General features: G+C 30.1%; 1 protein-coding gene across 4 annotated transcripts in view; it reads left to right on the plus strand.

The window, feature by feature from the left end:
• The window catches only part of LOC118192333 (pleckstrin homology domain-containing family B member 2-like), a 132,198-nt gene that overhangs the window by 90,350 nt on the left and 18,911 nt on the right, over nt 1–22,937 (plus strand). For all 4 annotated transcript variants that reach the window (XM_085809075.1, XM_085809073.1, XM_085809076.1 and 1 more), the window contains 2 exons: nt 4,789–4,864; nt 19,328–19,405. In XM_085809075.1, the coding sequence (XP_085665201.1) occupies nt 4,789–4,864; nt 19,328–19,405 (154 nt within the window). The remainder of the gene's footprint in view (nt 1–4,788; nt 4,865–19,327; nt 19,406–22,937) is intronic.

Genomic DNA, 22,937 nt, shown 5'->3' on the forward strand with positions numbered 1-22,937 from the left:
AATATGTCGAAGTTATTTTTTAAAAAATTCGTCAGATTACTTGGACTTCATTAAATGCTTTTATTTAGATTCATATAATATGCTTTTGTTTATGCAAAAATACGAATTTTTTAGGCTCATGTAATATGAAGGTAAATGTTCGTTTTTCTGCTTTCTAATGCAGATTATGAACTCAGCATATTTGTGATTTATTTCAATAAAATAAAAATTAATTGAATGTCAATGTTACTTTTCTGCTGCCTGTATAGCCATTATTTGTTTTGAAAATAGCACCACAGAAGGTCTAAGAAACAGAATTATTTGCCTTTTTTACGACTTTGAGGATTAGAAAACAGTGCACATTTTGAAATTGCTTTGGATTAGGCATATAACTTAATTTGAAAATTAAATTTCTATCAGTAAACATAGATGTTTCAGTTATGTGAATTGAGATTTCTGTCTTTGTTGTTGAGATCATTTGTTGACTAAAAATGCAATAAGATCTTAAAAAAAAAAAAAAAAAATTAATGTGAAAGAATATAAGTAATCGAATTTGAACACAAAACATTTAATGAATGTAGTAGAAGTTTTATATTTTTTATTCAGTTCTGTTTTCTAGGTTTCAGTTGAGCAAAATTCTTTTGTAACTTAAAAAGGGTTAAGTTTTGTGAGAACATATGGAAGATCAAACTTACATGGATAAACTAAGTTTATCTGCAAAATTTGCATTATGTATGTGCTTCCCTTTTACATGAATATTCAAGTTTTTGTATGGCTTTTTGTGAAATACTTTTAAGAGCATTCTATAGATATCATACTATTTATGAAATCTCTGAACTTTGTCTGATGTCCTGGAATTATGATGAATTCCAATAAATAATGGTACATAGTATATTTGCACTTAAAAATCAAAAACATTTGATTTTTAAATATAAAGAACAAATCTAAATTCATTCTTGTATATCAGGAGTAGTTATTTTAATACAATAGAAAAGTATGTCTGGGTGTTTGTTATCCATGTATCAAATGCAAAGGTTGTGAAATTTCAATTAGATAATTTTTAACTACTTTTCTGAATTCTTTTTTGAAAGTATTTCAGGGTTTATTAACATATATCTCAAATTCATGATATTGTACAGTAAGATTGTTAATTAAGCCATACCAGTTATTTATTAGTTACATTTGTAAAAAAAATGATGTACAGAACTGTACCTCAAGAGTGCGTTAGCTAGGAAGTCTCAAATATAGTTTATTTTTTTTTTTATTTCCTTCATTCCAGTCATTGAAGTGTATTTTATTCTTTTTATGTTAGCGAAATATTCAGTGGATGTTTTAAACCAGGGTTTCTTAAACTTTTTCATTCGCGACCCCTTTTTATCACTGAGATTTTTTCGCTACCACCAGAACCCCATAATATTTACAAAAATTTTGTGGGACCCCATAAGTATTGCGCAAATCCGACAGTGAGTGAAACTGTGAATTTTTTCAATTGTACTGTAATATAACTACTGCAGTTTTAGGTCATTAAATTTAATTTCAAATTTTAAGATATAGAACAATGTGAAAATTTTAAATAAGTAACAGACGAAATGACAGCGTCACGTGCAAAGCAAGAAAAATGAGCGTTTATATTATAAAAAGAATGCGTCAAAACTTTTTCGTTTTTTCCCCCCCCTTTCTTTGTCTGTATTGTCTTATCTTTATCTATTTTCAGATATATAATGTAAAAATATTTGGTAATTGTAAAATTATTATAATAAGTTAAAGAAATATCAAAACTGCTAAAATTTTTGGGGACACCCTGCTGCAGGTCCCGCGACCCACAGTTTGAGAAACCCTGTTTTAAACCTTTTGAAATGTAATATAAATGAAGATGAGTATGATTATACACTCAAAAGTCGTTAATTTGGACATCCATAATCCGGACCTCAAAGCTACAAACTTTCTGCGCATGCGTCTAATGCGCGTAAGACCTTTACGGCTGCGAATATGCGTGTGCACGTGCGCAAAATATGTTTACGAATGCACGTTTAATGTATAACGGACGGTATAAGCTAAGCTAAAATTATCTAATTCAGTTAATGTTGCAGATTGTGTTGTTCCTTAATCTTCAAATTGGATTCGGCTTATTATTTTTTGCAGACTGTTAGAGCAATTTTATAAAAGTAAGCTTGAACTTTCGACTATGTCAAATAGAATTTCTGATATATATTTACTAATATGTAAAGGATCTACAAAGCGAAAGTATGTTTCGAAGTCCATTAAACAAAAAGTGGAATAGCTGCAAAAAATGGATAAAGGCATAACCTTTGTTTATCTAAACTTTAACGTTGTTTATCTAAACTTTGTTTATCTAAACTTTGTTTATCTTTAACGCCGCGGCGCGCAATGAATTGGAAGTTGATCTATCAGCACTATCCTTATCTTCAGGGCAGATGTTTTTATTTTATTTGGCTTATAATTCCTTACTAAATGTAGTATTTCATTTTGATGTACTCCGTCTTTGATATGATATAAATCAAATTCTTCGTCATTATAATTCGTTTCCGATAGCAAAAAAAGTGACAGAGGTTATTGAAAACGAAAAAATTTCGATTGACAAATTAGTCAGTATTCTCGACACAGCAATTATAGGACTTGAACAGCAGAACTTTGTAAATGAACAAGAAATTATGTCTGTTTATAGAATTAAAGAGAATGTATTATCACATAAAAAACGAAGCAACTTAAACAACTTACATTGTAAAAAGTGTTTAATAAAGTAAACAAATAAATATTAAGCTTTTTTTTTAATATAAATTTTGATACCCTTTAGATCATAATTGTTCTTTATTTCATAAATTACAGTTTCATATTTTTAATTTTATAATTTCTGCATGCCATCTGACCAGATTTAAACTGATGATCTGTAATCCGGAAAAATCGATAATCTGGAATCGCCGAAGTCCCAACAAGTCCGGATTAACGACTTTTGACTGTATTTAACTATAACATTTTCTTCTTCAATAATTTTGAACCTAGCCAAATCTGATATAAAGCTTTCTGATTTGCTCAAATGATATCTGTGTAGCCAGTCTGTATCACTTTTCATTTCCAAAATCAAATTCACTGCTAATTAGCCCTTTCAAGATGGTGTGCCTTTGTTTAAGAAGTTCCCTCAGGAATTACTTACTCTGAGAAATAATTTCCAGAAGTGCTATTCATATTATTCCGAAGTTTGATAAAACACATTAATAAATAGCCTTAATAAAAATACGAGAAGGACTGTCTACAAGAAGTAACAAAATCTTTGACAGGAATTGGAAGGCAGACACTCAGTGAGCTCAGTCTCTGACAAAATGTCCATATGAGCATCACTAGAAATATCACTTTCTAACTCTTTAGAAAATGAATCATCACTGTCATTCATTATCACTAATTGGCTCATTTATGATTCGTCTGATAAATAATGTTACTTGCCATAATAAACTGAAGTCAAAACGTTGCAAAATGAAATCGGTGCAAAGCATAATGTACTATCTACCAATAAGTATTTGGACACCTATGATAAAAAAAAAATTGATTCAAATTCAGTAGTAGGTAGAATCACTATGAGTGCCAATTACAGCCTCAACCTTCTGGGGCATGCTTTCCACAAGTCCTTGTATGACTGTCGGAATTTTCTTCCACTTGGCTAGGGAAGACATGTCAATTTCTTTACTGATAATAGAACGGTCATTGCACCCCTTAATTTGGCGATCCAACTCAGCCTGGAGATTCTCGATAGCAGTCAGGTCTAGTCTTTGGGCAGGTCAGTCCATTCAGTTAACCCCATTGTCATCATACCATTCCATGGGGGACCTCGCAACATGACAGCTGCTGATGGCATCCTAAAGTAACATGGGTCGAGCCCATTAAACTGTCACAGCTTAGGAAACACACTGTTATCCAAAATAGTGCAGTAGGTGTTGATGTTCAATGTGCCATGAATTTGGACTAAGGGTTCAGTCTATATCTGGAGAAACATCCACAAATCATAATTCCACTGCCACTGTGGGCACAGTGCATTCTGGCAAGAGATGTCCTCCTGGCAAATGCCAAATCCAGACCCTGCTATCCAAATGGTAGAGAATGAATCTTGATTTTTTGCATCAGAGAACTTGTTTCCACTGATCAGTGGTCCAATGTTAGCGTGCTTTGCACCACATTAACCGAGCAGTGTGGTTGGACTTTTGGATCAAATGTTTATGGGCAGCAGCATGAATATGAAAAGCAAGCGGATGTGCTTTCTTATGGATGGTATTAATCGAAACAACACCCTCGGTTGCCTGTTGAAACTCCTGGAGTATGTGGACCATCGGTTGCTTGTTGTCCTTTCAGATTTCTGTGGACAGCACCCGTTGGCCCCTGTCTCCCAGTTTCACAAGTCTACCGACTTGAAGCATATTCTGATAATCACCACTCATCTTCCACTTCTTAATCAGATAAGCTACTGTCGAATTTGGGTTATTCAGCTCACTAGATATGCCCCTTGAGGACCAGCCATTTTTGTGACACCCAACGTTTACACCTTTCTCGAAATCAGGTAACTGTGCACTTTATGGTATCTTGCATGATATAAAGTGCTAATATTGTTTCCTACATCATATTTAATGGTGGAGGCTATGACATATATCAGGACCACGGATATTGTTGTTACAAATTATGATTATTTAGTTCAAGATAAAGCTTTCCTTCAGATGTAAAAAAAGTAATCCTGTGCAGTATTTTTATTTAGTGTATATTGAAGCTTTTTTTCCCTTTTTTTAACAATTTCGAAACTAATTATAGATGCATCCTCAGTTATCTGGACATCCTTCTGCATATATGCCTGCTTATAATCCTGGTTATCTCCCACCTTATAGCAGTAAGTATGAGCTCTTAATTAATTTTAGATTTTGTTCTTGCACTAGAAACTAATAATGATTGGAATATATACAAAAACAAAATTTAAGAAACAAGTTTTTTTTTTTTTTTTTTTTTCCCTGCTGTAAAGTGTAAAATTTGCATTAAATATTTCATATGGTGTTTTAACTTAAACACATGTTGCATCTTTAAGAAGGAGGAATGTTTTTTGCTCTTTTTATTATAATTATCAAAAATCATGTTTTAAAGACGAGTAATTTCAGAAAGATTAAACTGTCAGATACTGTTGGAAAGCAAAACTCGTAGGTAACCTTTTCTTCTCTTTCTTTAAAAATTTCTATCCTCTTCATCCACTTATTAAAAAATATTTTATGACTGACTTTTTTTACTTCATATGTTGGATGTCATTTGTCCTCCAAAAAATATTATAAGAACTAAAACTTTTCTTTGACCCGAAGTTTTAAACAAATAAAAACTTCACTAAAAAGGCCTATGAAGTGAAAGCCTGGTTGACTGCTCTACCCCATATCTGAACAGTGCATATGACTGAAAATCCATGCAGGTGGGGACTTAAGGTTTTGTGGATTTGAGGTCACAAATGGGAAAAAGACTAGTATTAGATGTAGCATAATGAAAAGCTAGAATAAATTTTAAAAATTAAAAAGCACATAACATAGCAGCCAATTCTTTTGGTTTTATTAAGAGATTCCTGGTTTCTCATTGTATCTCTGGGAAGATCACCGAGTCTTGTGGTTTTTAATTTTTAGCATTTATTAAAGAAAATGTTTTCCAGCAGTAAATTAATTTATTCAGGCAATGAAACTTAAATCATGAAAATTCTATCTCCCTCCTAGTGATTTTCAGAATAATTTTTCTTTTAAAATTTTATTCGATCTGAATTGTCTTACTATACTGTAGACTGTTGTAGAACTTTTTATGTACGATTAAGCAATGTTTAATCAATTAATATTTGTATTCAGTTTTGCTGTATTTTATTAAATAGAACATTAAGATTATCCACTTAATAGTGCACTTTATGGTATCTTGCATGACATAAAGTGCTAATATTGTTTCCTACATCATATTTAATGGTGGATTAATTATTAATTTTATTTCCATCATATTTAAAAATAATTCTATAAGTAAAAGCTTTTGTTCACTACTCGGGATTTTCTCAGTATAAAAATGTAAGAAAATTAGAAAATGAAATTAGCCAAAAACATAAAATTTAGAATATCTGATTAAATTTTAATGTTTTACATCAGAAACACATTATAAATAACCTGAATCATGCATTAAAGTACTAAATCAAGCTGAATAACCTGAATCATGCATTATAACATAATAAACCACGCTGAATGACCTGAATCATGCATTATAAAGTGAATTTAAATGAGTTTGAAGTTCTTTTGAGAGGATGTCGCTGCACGGCAAAAAAGCCTTCCAATTTTTTATATTTCAAGGTTGGCAGCTGTGACATAAAAACTATTTATTGTTTACATATTTTTAGCAAAATGCATATTAAATAGAATTTATTTTAATTGTGAATATTTGATATACGTAAGATAAAAAATATATAAATCAAAATAACTTAAATTATCAATAGCCCCTTAATTCTCTATTCTAAAAATATTAACTCTTTATAACTTTTTCTGGACTGCATCATTTCAAAATTTATCCATATCATGCCATCTTACGTAATGCACAGCAATGCAGGTGTGTTATAACTAATCACCTCTTCAAGAACTGACACTATGACTGTATCTCACGCTACTTCTGAATGCAATAGCTTTATCCTTCTTTGTGTTTGCTCTTGCTAACATGCACCTCTCATTTCTCTGTGTTGTCCATTATATGAAGATGGGGCTAAGCTCTCAAATTTATGGGGTGTGTATTGATGTGAATCAGATATTACATCTAAAGAATTGCTTTATCAAAAAATACAAATAATGTGGTGAACCTGTGACCACATCTGTCTTTGAGTATCATGCTCCTAATCTACACAGTAAAGAATCTCCAATTTATAAAAATGTAAGAAAGCATTGCCGGTCCATTGCACCTATTCCCAAATCATCACATTACAGTGAATTGACAAGGAATACATCTGTGCCATATTTATCAATTTTATTTTCTTCATGTCTGATGAAACATTTCTCATGTGAGAAAGGAAAAAAGTGCTTATCTGTGATTTAGTAAGTTCAAGATACTGTTAACCAGCAGTGCTTTAAAACTTATGGAGTCTTTCAAATAATCGTCAAAAAGCTTTAGCATTGCAGTCATTAATTTGTGTTACATTTGTGTGTGAAAGTTAACTGAGATCATCAGTCATGAGTGCCATTCATTCCTGTGTTGCCTATTGAATGAAGTGAATAAAATACATATATGTGCTCAGTGAAACAAAAATCATATAGTATATGCCATGATTTTTAAATTTTTATATTCAGTGCTTCTATTTTAAAACTCTACAGGTCTGATTTTGTCATTTAATTTACTCGTTAATTTATGCACCTAAAATGCTTTGATAATCATTAAATTAAAAAATGCAAATAATGTTAATTACTTTGAAATGTAGATGTGTAATTCTGTTTTAAGGAAGTAATAACAATTAAAACTTTATAGTATTACAAATGTATACTTCTGTCATTGTGTTGGATTAATTAAAAAATTTAAAGCATTTTATTTATTAAAGTTACTGTAAAAATAAATGAAATTTGGATTATTGTTTAAAAATGTTGAATTATTTTTAAAGTTTTTGAATTATTTTTAGAGTTTCGGAATTATTTTGGGAAGGAGATAAACATGAATATAAAGAAGGAAATAATTTTGAATATTAGTGTAGAAAAATGTTATACAAATTTTGCTTTTGAGTGTTAATATAAAAAAGTACGAAATTATAATATTGAATATTGTTGTAATTAATATAAAAATACCAATGATTTAAGAAACTGAGTCATTATGATAAAAGTGAATGTGAGTAATAAAATTAAGAAATTAAATTATTAGAAAATATGAATGGTAACTGTATGTTAAAGAACATGTTGAGGGAAATACTGGTTAAAAAAAAAAAAAGAGACCTTTTTATACTTTTGTATAATTATTCCTTTTACCTTCCTCATACAAGATTAACTTGAAGGCTTCCACATTATAAAAATACATTTTATATAAAATAATAAGAGTTTTTTTTTTTTTTTTTTTTTGTATAATGGAGTGTGAGAAATTTACGATTACTCAAAATAAGCACTGGGTATATAACATTTTTATAATTATAATTTTCCTTACAAAATTTTTGAAAAACTTGCTGAAGAATCAAAATTGTCAAAAATATAATACTAAAATAAATAAACAGTACAAAGTCTGTAATCCGGACTCATCGGGACTTCAGCTGTTCCGGATTAGTGGTTTTTTCCGGATCAGTGGTTTTTTCCGGATCATCAATTTAAGTCTGGTAAGATGGCATGCAGAAATTATACAATTAAAAATATGAAACCATAATTTTTGAAATAAGGAGCAATTATGATCTAAAGGGTATCAAAATTTACAAAAAAAAGCTTAATATTTATTTGTTTACTTTATTAAACATTTCTTTCAATGTAAGATGTTTAAGTTGTTTCGTTTTTTGTGCTAATACTTTCTCTTTAATTCTATAAACAGACATAATTTCTTGTTTACTTACAAAGTTCTACTGTTCAAGTCCTGTAATTGCTGTGTCGAGAATACCGACTAACTCATAAATCAAAATTTTTTCGTTTTCAATAACCTCTCTGTCACTTTCTTCACTATCAGAAGCGGTATTTTCTGGATCTAGAACCATACTACAGATTTCGCCGTCCGTTAATTGATTGATGATTGAGGCATTATCATTACAATGAAAAACTTCTGTTATATCATCTTCATTTATTACCACTTCTCCACATTTCTTTAAAAAATCCAATAACTGGAAAATTTCACCTTTAGTTTGTGATGTCCAGAAACCTTCAAATCTTCAAAACAGTCCGCAAAAAATAATAAGCCAGATCCAATTAAAATATTAAGAAACAGTGCAATCTTCAACATTAACTGAAATGCCTTAGAAGCAGTTAATATAATTTTAGCATACCTGATACCATCCATTATACATTAAACACGCATGCGTAAAGCATACAAAAAAAAAGTTTGTGGCTTTGAGGTCTGGATTATAGATCATTCCGGATAATGGACGTCCAAATTATGAACTTTGTACTGTATTCTACATTACTGTATAATTTAGTTCAAAGGTTTGAAATTTGCATTTTGCAAGTATTTAAAAATTACTTTGTTCAAAATTTTATGTTTCGTATTTTCAAGATTATACTTCTCTTCTTTTGCTGCTCTAATACTTGTTTTCTCGAGAAGCATTTTCTGCTACTAAGATTTTTTTCTCTTTAAAGGGGGATATGCAAGATAAAAACATATGTAAATCAAAATTATAACTGAAATTAGCAATAACCCCTTACTCTTAATTCTAATTTGGATATTTTTCCTCTGTATTAAGAAAAATAGTAATTGTTTATAGAAACATTTTCTCGAGTGCATCATTTCAAAATTAATCCATTTCTTGCCATCTTATGTAATGCACAGCAATGTAGGTATACTATAGCCAATCCCTTTTTTTGAGAATTAAAACTTTGACTCTATATCTGATGCTACTTTTGAATGCATAGCCTTTTCCTGCTTTGCTTTAGCTTAGACATGCACTTTCTTCTCTGCATTGTCCATTGTCTTATCTGCTCTGTATTGTCCATTGGGTTAAGCTTTCAAAATTGTGGGGTGTATATTGAATAATGTGAATCAGATATTGCATCTAAAGAATTGGCTTTATCAAGAAATAAAAATTATGTGGTCTGTCTCCATGTGTCATCCATTTATTTACAGTAAAGAATCTCCCAAGTTATTGCAGTACAACAAACCATTGCCAATCCATTACAGTTATCCCCAAATCATCATACACACACACACAAACATACACACATGTGTTGTAATTAAAATGCATTAAATACTAAAATTATAATCTTTCAAAGTATAACAAATATGCAAAAGAAAAGTTTGTGCTATAAAAGTGCAAAAATAGAACTTAAGCAGAAGTGAAGTAGCTTAGTCCAAATGGCAAAAATATGAGTACAATTAGATTGAACTATTTTTGCTCTTGCTCAGGGAGATGGATAAAAATAGTTCAATTTCCCATTCTAATTAATTGGCAAGACACATCAGTGTTTCTGATACTATGCAGTTTTCAAATAAAAATATAAAATAAAAAGTGATTAATTCAAAATAAAATGCATAGCACCATCCCCCTACAACAATTTGAACAATTAAAAAAGATGGGCAATTATTCCTTAGATAGTATTTTTATTTTTTAAGATTTTCCTTTAGTTCCTTTATATATATTGAATGCATTATAATTCTGTATAAAAAGAAAATAAGGATAAAAATTGAAAGAAAGAACTACCTTTTACGTTTTTCGAAAATCTGTTTTACAGTCATTTGTTTTAAAACTAGTTTGTTCTAATTTAGCAGCTCCACCCCTTCCAAAATAACAGAACATTACTTTCTTAATCTGTAATAGTGTTGGTGTTCTAAATTTTTTTTGGGAGGGGCTGTGGCTCACAAGATCCTAGGTTTATTTAGAATGTGTCATTTTGGTGCATCAAAAAAATATGTTTTTAGTTATGGTAAAAAAATATAAATTCCAACTTGTGTAATTTTCTATGAATAAAAAACAGCATAGGGCTAATCTTCAGTTAGAAGAAAGGATTTAAGGACTTTTGGTACAATGTTTATTTGGCGAGCTTGATTTGGAATTGAATGAGGAATATCATTGTCATCAACAGTTAGTGTTAACTAAAGCACAATTTTAAAGTAGAATTGCTTAATGCTATTGTTTTAAATCAGTCTCTTTACTTCGCTTAATTTTTCATCTTTATAATTAAAAAGCAAATACAGTACAAAGTCTGCAATTCAGACTTGTCGGGACTTCGACGATTCCGGATTAGGGGTTTGTCTGGGTAATCAATTTAAATTTGGTGAGATGGCATGCAGAAATTATACATTTAAAAATATGAAACCGTAATTTATGAAATAAAGAGTAATTATGATCTAAAGGGTATCAAAATTTACAAAAAAAAAAAAAAAACCTTAATATTTATTTGTTTACTTTATTAAACATTTCTTTCAATGTAAGTTGTTTAAGTTGCTTCGTTTTTTGTGCTAATACTTTCTCTTTAATTCTATAAACAGACATAATTTCTTGTTCAGTTACAAAGTTCCACTCTTCAAGTCCTGTAATTGCTGTGTCGAGAATACCGACTAACTCGTCAATCGAAATTTTTTCATTTTCAATAACCTCTCTGTTACTTTCTTCACTATCGGAAATGGTATTTTCTGGATCTAGACAGATTTCGCTGTCCGTTAATTGATTGATGATTGGGGCGTCACAATTGAAAACTTCTGTTATATCATCTTCATTTAGTACCGCTTCTGCACATTTCTTTACAAAATCCAATAACTGGAAAATTTCACCATTAGTTTGTGATGTCCGAAAACCTTCATATTCGCGGTTCCAATGTCCATACTCCTCGCATTATTTTGAGACAGATATGCCTTTATTAATTTTTTGCAGCAATTCCACTTTTTGTTTGATGGACATCAAAAGGTGCTTTTGCTTGCATCAAAAGGATCCTTTGGCAGCTCCAGAATTGGAAACTCTTTTTGACATAATCGAAAGTTCAAGCTTAATTTTTATAAAATTGCTCTAACAGTCTGCAAAAAATAATAAGCTGGATCCAATTAGAAGATTAAGGAACAACTCAATCTGCAACGTTAACTGAAATGCCTTAGAATAAGTAAAGATATTTTTAGACTAGCTTATACCATCCATTATACATTAAATGCAAATGCATAAAGCATACAGAAAAAGTTTGTGGCTTTAAGGTCCAAATTATAGATCATTCTGGATAATAGATGTCTGGATTACGGACTTTGTACTGTATCTTAACCCCCATTGTTTCCCTTTGGTGGGACATTATTTACAACATATTTCTGATTTTAGATCCAAAGCTAAAGCAGTCTTTTTAATTATAAATTCCACTTTTTATATCTGAGAGGTCTGCTTGAATTTTTCAGTCTACTGCTGTATATAAATTGTGAATTTAGTTCTGTTGCTTCTGAATGTTTAGTGTTCATGAGTAAGTATATAAGAATTTGTTTTTCTTCTTATAAAGATATTCAGTCATATCATGGCATTATAGCTTCTGTAACTGTCATTCAAAAAACAGGCTACCTGTATTTGATTCTTTGTTCTCTTCATTTTGATATATACAGCATGAAACAAATTATGCAGGAAACACAGATTCATTTCTGAAAAGTTCTATAGTCAGTTGCTGAGTACTGTAGATAATAAGGTTGTCTAAGCCAGCACAGCATAACCAAATTGTGTGATCTGTTAAGTAGAGCATAAATAGGCCATGGGTAAAACCTTTGTAAAATCTCATGCCACTCTTGTAGCAAATATTCTTGTAGTTACTGTCAAATGTGAATGTACGTTCTGTCTTTCCAAAATTGTGTCTGAGTTGGAAAATAGTTTTCAGAATAGATGAGAAGTTAGGATTTACCATCTTAACACATTCTATCATGCCTTGTTTGCATGTGATAGGCTCATTTCAATTTATTCAGTGATGATTCCATCCATCTTTATTAATTAGTTAAAGGATTTTAAGTAATTTAATAATTTTATTGAAGCAAAGTTTAAAGTTCTGAATTTTGTTAATGTGTTAGATTATAGCTTTTATTCATATTATATTTTTGATATAACATATATTAGTTGCCTGTATTTTTCCTGTCTCCAGTCTAGTGTAGGGGGGAAACATTGTTCCTTAGCTTTTAGAGATTATTTTATGCATTGAACTTATTTGATTTACCCTTAAAGTAATTTTTTAAAAAATTAGAGTGATGATTTTAAGAAAATAATTATGTCGACTGAAAATTACAAAAGTAAGGTATATATTAGTGACTGTATAGAAATTTCTTTTTAATAGCTTAACACAAAATTATTCCTTTTGTAGTTGATCTTATATTATGCTAAAATAGCTAATTTAATATTAATCAAAGCACTCTTTCGAGTGTGTAAGAATGATTTAATGATTTACAATGGTAGGGTATTTATTATTTTATATGTGTTGTCGGATTACAGTAATTGTTCCTTCTATATTTGATGAAGTCAAGAATTTTGTTATTCAACTTGAAAATTTGGAATATATAATATTGTAATGCATTTCTGTAAAGATAGAAATTCCAGTCTTGGTGCTATTAAAACTGTGTTCCAACCAAAGAGTCCTAATGTTATTAGACATATTCATAAGTCAGCACAAATGTCTCACATTCTACAACACTGCACAATAGAAAGTACACCAACATTTTTTTTTTTTTTTTTTTACTCAGATGTCTCTAAGATGCTTTTAATGAGAACCAGTAGTTTCAATTCTGGTACAGGTTTCATACAGTCCCATAAGTCCTTAAAAGTCCTTAGATTTTTTGGAATCGATTTCTGGTCCTTAAAAGTCCTTAATTTGGCCAAAATCAGCAGACGGTCCTTAATTTTAATGATCTGAAATTTCTGTCTGTTATTACGACTGCCATTTTTAGTGTGAATTAGCATTTTGGAGAAATATTTTTTGGTGATTCAATGACATATATGATTATCTTTTGAATGGGTTCATGGGTTATATTTTGTTTCTAATATGAATAATGGAATACTCGAGTTTCTAAGCAAGAAGTGAAATGTAAGCATTTCGAAATTATTTTTTTTTAATAAAGAGCTCTTGTGCAACTTTTCGCTTTTGGGGATGTGAATTCTTTTATTAAACAGCTCTAAATTTGACAAATTATCCACATTTTGGCGATTTTAGGAATCAGTTTCTATAGAAAATTTTTAATTCCGACTGAGCTCTGAGAATTTTTCAATGATTTTTTTTTTAAACATCTTAACATTGATAAATTTCATTAACACAATGATAATATATTGAAATTATATTTAAAATTAACATTAAAATAAAACATTTTTATTTTTCGCTGTCATATTATAAAGTTTCATTTTGGCAACTTTTTATACAGTATTTTGAGTCTGAATAATAAACAAGGTATAATGCTTAAAGCACAGTTTACAAAACAGCTCTTAGCAAAAGCAAAATTAGCTATTTAATTAATTAAAAAGTCTTCTTTTTAATTTTTTCAGAGTAAGTGTTTTTCCCATGTAATTGCCTCAGAATATTCAAAATTCTCAGAATATGTGTCAGTTTTCTCTTTATATATATATTATATATTATTATATATATATATTGTTTCATAAGAAAAATACAAATTTAATTAAATAATTCTTTGTGCCATTCCTGCAAGGAATGAAATTTAAATTTAAACAAATTAAATTTAAATTTTAACAACACGTATAAAAGTAAAAAAGCAAATTTAAAGCTAAAATTTAAAAAAGCAAATTTAAAGCAAAAAAAAAAAAAAAATGTGTAAACACATAAAAGATTTAAAAGATTTAATTCTCGAACTAATCTGCAGTATCATTTAAATTCAGAAGCATAAGCAAATCAAGTGCAAAAACAATCCATGAAAATAAATTCACTAATTTAGCAAATTAAAATTAATCCAAACAATTTTTTTTAAAATGCATAAGTGAATGACTGTTGAGCAGGCAGGAGACAGACTTGAAGTTGCCTCCAAACCTATATATTCCCAAAATATTTCTGCCTTTTTGCTGTTACAAATTAGTAGGGATAATTTTTCTTTAGGATTTTAGACATCGTGGCTTGGAAAGTTTAGGAGGATTTCAAGGCAAAATTTATAGACCTACTATTATAGAAGATTCAAGAAATATGTGGCAGAATGAAAAGTATCTCCATGGTATCAACACATAATGGATGTATTTTACAGAGAGTTTGAGATGAATTATGGAAATTATCAAATATGCTTCTAATCTTATCCCACAGGCAGGCATTATAGAAAGGGATTTTTTTATTAATAAAGAAATTGAAAATTTATAATTTAAAAGATTCACCTAATATATCTTAATGCATCATACACAGAGCTGGCACTAGGCATTTTGCCACCTGATGCAATCTCTGAGGATCCTAAATTCTGCTTCCAATGCCTGCTCTCAATTCTAAAAGTATTGCCATTTCTAGATTTTGTTGTTCAGGGTGTCACTAAATTCTAAAAATTCTGCCGCACAAGCTCTGTAACCAGCCTTTAACATATATATTTCATATTTCTTTTGAATGTTCATATTACTAAAGAAATAGAATTAGCCACTTTTCTATACATTCTAAATGCATTTAGTGTTTTTTGAAATAACAGAAATCCTTAATTCAATCCAAAAATTCTAAAAGGAAAGGTGTTGAAGTAAGAAACTAAATACATAAAGAAAATTATTCTTCAAAGATATGTGCAGTTATTATGTAAATTACCCAATTGTTTAGGATTTCAGCCTTTACTATAATTTCCCATTTCTGTTTCCTCATATGATAAGAGTTACTGAGCCAGATTAAATTTAAATTAAATTGTATGATCTTTGACCACTAGTTCACATTTTTAGTTTGAATTTGACTGTTCGTGTTTAATTACGTCATCATGAGTTGTAATTGATTTTGGTAGCATCAGAACATGGCTCTATGTTCTAAGTTCTTTTTAAATAAGAGGCTTATTTAAACCTTCGTCTAATATTGTAGTTATTTTCAGATATAGCGATAATTTGCTTCATGTCTGTCGGACGTTTTGGACTATTTAACTTTTACCAGATCAAGTAAACCCTCATTGTTGAGAGGTTGATAAGTTAGAAGATAAATCATGCAGAAACTAGAGAGAGCATTTGTTTGCATATTGAGACAAATCCTCTAATTGTTAGGAAAGATGCTTAAAGAGAAGGAAATCGATATAAACTAGCCATAATGTTTGGGAAGGCTTCAAATTAAAATGATAGATAAATATTTTCTTGAGTGTTGTTGTAACAAGGTTCCAATAAACAAAACATAAATGTTTTGTAACAGGTAACTTTAAATGTAATGTTACTCATTAAAAGCTACAAAACATAATTATCCTAATATTGTTTAAGGATCAATGTCATAAATTACATGAATTTTAAACTGTGAAATTTTATTAGATTTTGATTTTAATAGAGCTTTTTAACAAATGTTGTTAAAAAAATAAAATTTAATAGTGGCTATGTAAAACCATAATGACTAAGGTTATCTAACTACCTAATTTAATTACTTTTAACTAACTGCTTACCCTTAAAATTATCTCTACATATTAAAGCGAGTTATTGCCTTTCATTGCAAAGAGCATCTAGTGTAACTTAAAATAATACAAAACAACTCTTATCACCTCTGGTGCTTTAATGGCTTATTGGATAACTGGGTTACAACCCATGGAACTCTACATGAAGCTACGACACTAACTGCATCAAACAGAGCCTGACTAACTTTCAACACTTGCCAACTGTGCCTACATTAGGCCTTTTAGGTTTGTTCTAATAAGCAGGCCTCTCTAGACAAGCAGTAGCGGTGAAAACATTCACTCTTTTGTTATGAATTATGCTGACTGTTAGTGAAACGTAAATGTCACTTATCTTCTTTCAAATATGTCCAACTATTATAAGTGTAAAATATTTAATGCTACTTGATAAATTGCATAAAGTTTACTTTATTCTCAAACTTATTAACAATTATGTTAATTAATTCATGTTTAGTAGTAATGCATACTACTTAGGGATCTATTTTATTTGTAGGATGGTATTACAAAAATGAAATTCAAGAATAGATAATATTTTTAATTGAATTTATCATGTCTGATATACTCATAGCTCCTTAAAAGTACTTAATTTTGGTGTGCAGAAATGTGTACGAACCCTCTGGTGCATAGTGATTTTTGTACTTGAAATTGCCATTAAGTCTACAGATCTGTTAGAATTTACAAATGCTTTTTTGTACATCTTGAAATGTATCACTATTCGTTTTAATCTATTTCAGTGGTTGATTTAGTGCATTTCAGCTGCTTATAATATTTTTTCTGTCTCATTTTTTTCTGTCGCTTTTCCTTATTTTGGATTTTTACAAGCTTTTTTTAGTTTTTGTGTGTGGACTAAAAATTGAGATATTTTAAAAAGTTTCATCTCTCCTTAGTATGTGTATGCTGTATATTTTATCAATGAAAAGTTGTGATTGGATATACATTGACCATTTTTAACTTTGTTCATATTATCTGTTTAGAATGGCCTTAGCTAAACAAATCATTTGGTTTAGTTGGATTGCATGAAAGCTATTGGTTTAAAAAAAAAATATCTTAAAAAGTATAATCTTCAATGATAATTAAACAATGTGGAATCATACATAAATATGAAGAAGGTTAGAATAGCAAGATTGTAACTGAAGAGTATGGAATTCCTTTAAGTTTCATTTCTGATAATTAAAAAAATGAAATGGCATCGTTGCAAGCTTTAAACACCGCTATCTCATTAAAAGATAATTCATCATTTACTCTCACTGAATAAATATCAGTTTCAAGGTAAAATATTTTAATGAGTTTGAAATTTGTTTACATTTAATGGCAAGAAGTATATGTATTAGAATTCAAAATTATTTCACAGATGTGGTTTATCGTAATAAATTTCAATGATGATGGTATTGATGATTGTCAGCAGATATCTTTCAAATGGAGCATTCCATGGGAACTTCTGTAATGCTGGCAATGATCTTATAGTAACTGAAATCTTGTGTGCTAAGATCATATCCAAATTTTTGCTAACCCAGTTGGCAGCCTTGCCACTTAACATATAAGGCTATAAAAATATATAATTTCCAGTTTCATGTAAGTTGTTAAGTATTAATAAAGTTAAGTATTTTTTTAATGTGCAAATGTTTTGTATTGTCAGAATGGAATAACAAATATTGATAATTCAGAACATTTAATTTTAGTTTTTTATCAAAGCAAAAAGCAGGCTATCTTGGTAACTAGATAATTGGAAATAAAGAATTCTAAAATATGTAAGGTATGTGCCTATATCTTTTTAAGGTACATTTTTTATAAGAGATTTCTGCTAGCATCCCTGCAGTTTCAGTATAAAAACTGGTTTGATTACGTAATATGCAAACAGAATATCTACATTTCTTTAGTAGATTGATTGATTCTTATGAACTTTGAGTTTTTTCAACTGATCTGAATGTAAGAAAATGCTAAATATGATTAAAATATGACAGGATTAATTGTGATTTCCATTCAAATACTGCTAAGATAAGTTACCAGTTTGGGTCATGCTGACTGAATGTAAATTTAAAAAAAAAAAATCGAATTTTCTTTGTTTCATTTATTTTGCAAATGTTTGTAATTTAAAATGCTTTAAACTTGCAAAAAATATAAATAAATAAATAAAATAAATCTTATGTTAATTGGTAAAGAACTGTTAAAACAAACCGTAACTTTTTGGTTGACTCCATACTATCTTGTTTGGTTTCATGGCTTATTCTCCACGGAATGTGTTTTATTATATTATATTTGTATTGCTTATTTATAGAAAATTAGATGGTAATTTCCATCTTATAAGTAGAGATGTTCTTGAAAATATTTATATATAATGACAAGACCTGTTGTTTCAGCATTCTGCACGTAGATGTTTTTGCGTACAATGTTTGGTCGTAGTGTTATTTTGATAAGTGGGTATTTAACTTCCAGAATGTTCAACTTCTAGAACTATGACTTGAAAGGGAAAATATGGATGGATTTAAAATGTTGAGTAAGTTGCATGATCATGTTGTAGATGGCAAACCTGGGGCATTAAAATATACTATTTTTTAAGCTTGCATTTTGAAGCATGTCTTAACTCACATTTTCTTGCATGTTTTCTGACTGTTTGCTATGAGAAAAGGATATCAGAATTAGGTTTTACAAAATTTTTTTATTTATGTTATGTGCATATATTTTATACTGTGTATATAGTCCCTCTTTCAAAAGGTTTTTCATATAAAAATGCAATTGTAAAAATTCAGTAGCATTAAAAAAGGAAAAGTAATATTTTTGTAGACAATCTAAACATAGTTATCTGATTTTACTGCTGACAACTCTTACTTATAATTATTTGAAATCTTGTTTTATGAAAAAAAGCAAATTTACTTCACTTTCTGTGGTGTATTTTGTGCACTTTTAAAAGCATTGCTTTAAAAAATACCACACACACATGTGCAAGCATTGTTTGCATGTTGCACTCTTGCATGTTAAATAGCTATTAGGGTATCAGTATTGCTTTGTAATTTATTAAAATGCATGTCTTCTGGTTTTGGTGCCCCTGCATATCAACATTATCATGCATTCTGCTGGACTTACAATTACTCATTTCTCTGTGTGTTTATATGTGCATTTATTACCATGAAACATTAATATTTTCTTTAAAATATTTCAGGTGATTCATCTGTAACATTTCTGCCACAGTTCACTTATCCACCTCCTGCTTATTATGGGTATCCCGGACCACAGTACAGTAAGGCTTGTTTTCTTATGCAGTTATCCATATTATATAAAATTAGTTTCTTTTCTGAAATTGAAGTAAAAGCATAATTTCTTGTATTTGATAGCTATTAATTAAAATTAAAAAAAAGTTGTTATTATATAAAATTTCATTGTTTCTAGTGACAAAAATCTTTATTTTTTATTCAAAAAAGTATGTGATAGTGATTTCAAGACAATTTACATAGTTTTCTGGTCTTGGTTCATTGTGAAAAATGTTTAAAAGAAGGGGGCTTTAATCAGAAGAGACAAAAGGAGAAAAATATCAAATCTACTTCTTTGTTGCTAATCTCCTTTCTTTATTGAAATATTTAACCTAAGAGATATATTTCTTATACAGTCAAAAGTCGTTAATGTGGACCTCAAAGCTACAAACTTTCTGCACATGCGTCAACGCAAATTTGCATTGACGCATGTGCGTAATACCTTTACGCATGCGCATAATACGTTTACGCATGCGTGTTTAATGTATAACGGACGGTATTAGCTAAGCTAAAATTATCTAATTATCTATTTAAGTTAATGTTGCAGATTGCATTGTTCCTTAATCTTCTAATTGGAACCGGCTTATTATTTTTTGCAGACATTTAGAGCAATTTTATGAAAGTAAGTTGGAACTTTCAATTATGTCAAATAGAATTTCCGATGCTGGATCTACAAAGGAAAGCATGTTTCGATGTCCATCAAACAAAAAGTGGAATTGCTGCAAAAAATGGATAAAGGCTCCTTTGTTTCTCAACCATTCCGAAATCTGTTTATCAATTTCACGCTGCTCTGCGCGAGGGGGGGGGACGTTGCGGTGCACAATGAACTGGAAGTTCATCTGTCAGCACTATCCTTATCTTCAGGCAGATGATTTTATTTTATTCGCCTTATAATGTAGTATTTCATCTCGGTGTACTCCGTCTTTGATATGATTTAAATCAAATTCCTTGTCATTATAAATATCACGAATACAATCAAATAGTTTTCTGGTTGCAATTTTCTAATTTCGACTATGCATAATGTATGCTTTATGCATGCGCATGCTGAAAGAAATGTTTAATAAAAGTAAAAAAATAAATATTAAGCTTTTTTTTTTTTTTTTTTTTTTTTTTTGTAAATTTTGATACCCTTTAGATCATAATTGCTCTTTATTCCATAAATTACGGTTCCATATTTTTAATTTTATAATTTCTGCATGCTATCTTACCAGATTTAAACTGATGATCTATAATCCGGAATCGCCGAAGTCCCGACGAGTCCGGATTAAAGACTTTTGACTGTATTTAGAAAAAAATTACTAGTCAAAATCAGCTGATGAAAGTTTAATTTCTTACCAGACATATCAAGTTAGTGAATGTGTTATGTTCTATAATGGAAGACAGGGCCCCCAGCGGCTGAGTGGTGAAATCACTGAACAGTGCTAGTTCTGACCTAAGTTCGATTCCGGGTGAACAGGCTGGCTGCATGGCCATTTTTGGTGGTTTTCTCCATGTGTAATTTGTATACGAGCTAGTATCCCTTAGGAAGTCCTCCACAAAGGGATCCCTCCCCTTAGGCAGATAATCATAGTGTGATTTCGCAACTAAATCAAGCAAAAATATAATAGAAGACAAATAAATTTAGTAACAACATTAGAAAACTGTTGCCTGTATTATTCTTAATTATAATTTAGTATATAAGGACACAATAAAAAATAAAAAATGTCCAATAACGTGACCGTGGATCAAGGATTAGTACTGTGGTAAGCACCACCCACCCTTATCTGATTAAGGGAAAAGCCAGTATTTCTTAAAATTTGGTTCATTTTAGTTTTCATGGTTATTTTATTAGATTCAGTAGTATTTAAAAAAATTTTGCATGCAGAAAAGTCTTGTTTGGTTGTTGGGCCCACGAGCGGCCGAGCGGTAAAGTCGCTGAACACTGGTAGTTCGGTCCGAGGTTCGAATCCCATAGACGGGCTGGCTGCATGGGTGTTTTCATGGTTTTCTCCATGTGTAACGTGTATACGAGCCAGTTCCCCTTAGAAAGTCCTCCACAAAGGCATCCCTCTCCTTAAGCAGATAGCCCTCAAGTCTTTGCCATAATCATACACACACACACACTTGTTTGGTTGTTCGTTTTTCTGCAAGTAATCTGCCAGGAAAATCATTTGCATTTGTTCTTATATTTTATATGCATCTGTAAAATCCATACCTTTTTTTTTTTTTGCAACCCTTGATTATGGCCATTTTTGTTACAAAATGTTTATTTGATGTGAATGTTCGTGTTTGCCATCTAACTTTACATATTGTCCCCAGGTCACGGTAGTTATATTTAATAAAAGTTTATCATAATGAAGTCTAGTCTCTTCTATACAGAAAAAATTGACTGAGAGATTTAATTCCAAAATTTGAGGCTTTATTATCTTTTTGCTTTTCTTGAGAGATAAGTTAAAAAATAAATGATAATAACTGGAGGCTAATTTTTTCCCCTTTGGTGTCATTTAGTGATGTTCTTTAAGTAATTTTATTCTATACCGTATGTCAAAAATGTTTTCATGGAAGTAATAATTTATAAGTTTTTAAATGCTTAAAATACATAGTTATTATTCTCTTGCACTTTCATTACTTTTGAATCATAATCTAATAATTGTAAAAAATTCATTAAAGTAGAAATATTTTTAATTTTTAAATTATTCAAATAATGTCGACTCTATGCCAGTTCTGAAGCTTGCCATTGTTATCTAGAACACAAATTCTGTAAGATTGAGGGATTTAGATCTTTTTGAAAAACATTTATAGCAGTCGATACATTTCATGACTTTCTGCTAACAGTGCTCATTACTTAATCGATTAATATCAAAAACCTTTTTCTAAATTGATGTGTTATATTTAATTAGATACAAATTCAATCCCTGAATATGATCTCTAAACTTAAAAATTAAATAACATGGTCATTTTATACAGGGTGATTCTATATTGTTTTTACAAATTAAGAGGGGTGATAATACTCATGATGAGCAATAATTACCATAGAACATAGGGTTGCATTCCACTCTGTGAAGCAGAAAAGAGGAATATTAGGATTCCAACCTGAACTTACAACAGCGTTGGGAAAGCGAATGAATGAGACCAAAAGTTGCACAATCAGTTTGGTGAAAAACTTGGAGAGTGCACGGAACAGATAAGACCAAAACTTGCATTCGAGTATTAATTCGAGCTGAGACTTTGATGGCAAACACTGAGATGCAGATCTTTGGTTGGCAAGGTCTCAACCTCACAAACGATTGCAACAAGTTAATTATCTAATCAAGGGCTGAATATTATCTGTTAAATAAACTGATATCATATCAAGAAGCAAGTTGAAAAATAAGAAACGTATCTTTTCACATTTTTTATTGAAACTTAACAACACGTGCACAACATTACAACGGCATCCATAGCTCGCACGCAGAGAAGAGAAACTTGGTGTTGCCAACATTGTAAATATAAATGTACCAAACTAACATGCCTCCTTACATTTATATTTACTAATTACAAATA

This window comes from Stegodyphus dumicola, chromosome X2 (assembly GCF_044657685.1).
Source record: "Stegodyphus dumicola isolate Sdum_Otavi_A_Nest chromosome X2, ASM4465768v1".
In the NCBI taxonomy this organism is placed as follows: domain Eukaryota; kingdom Metazoa; phylum Arthropoda; class Arachnida; order Araneae; family Eresidae; genus Stegodyphus; species Stegodyphus dumicola.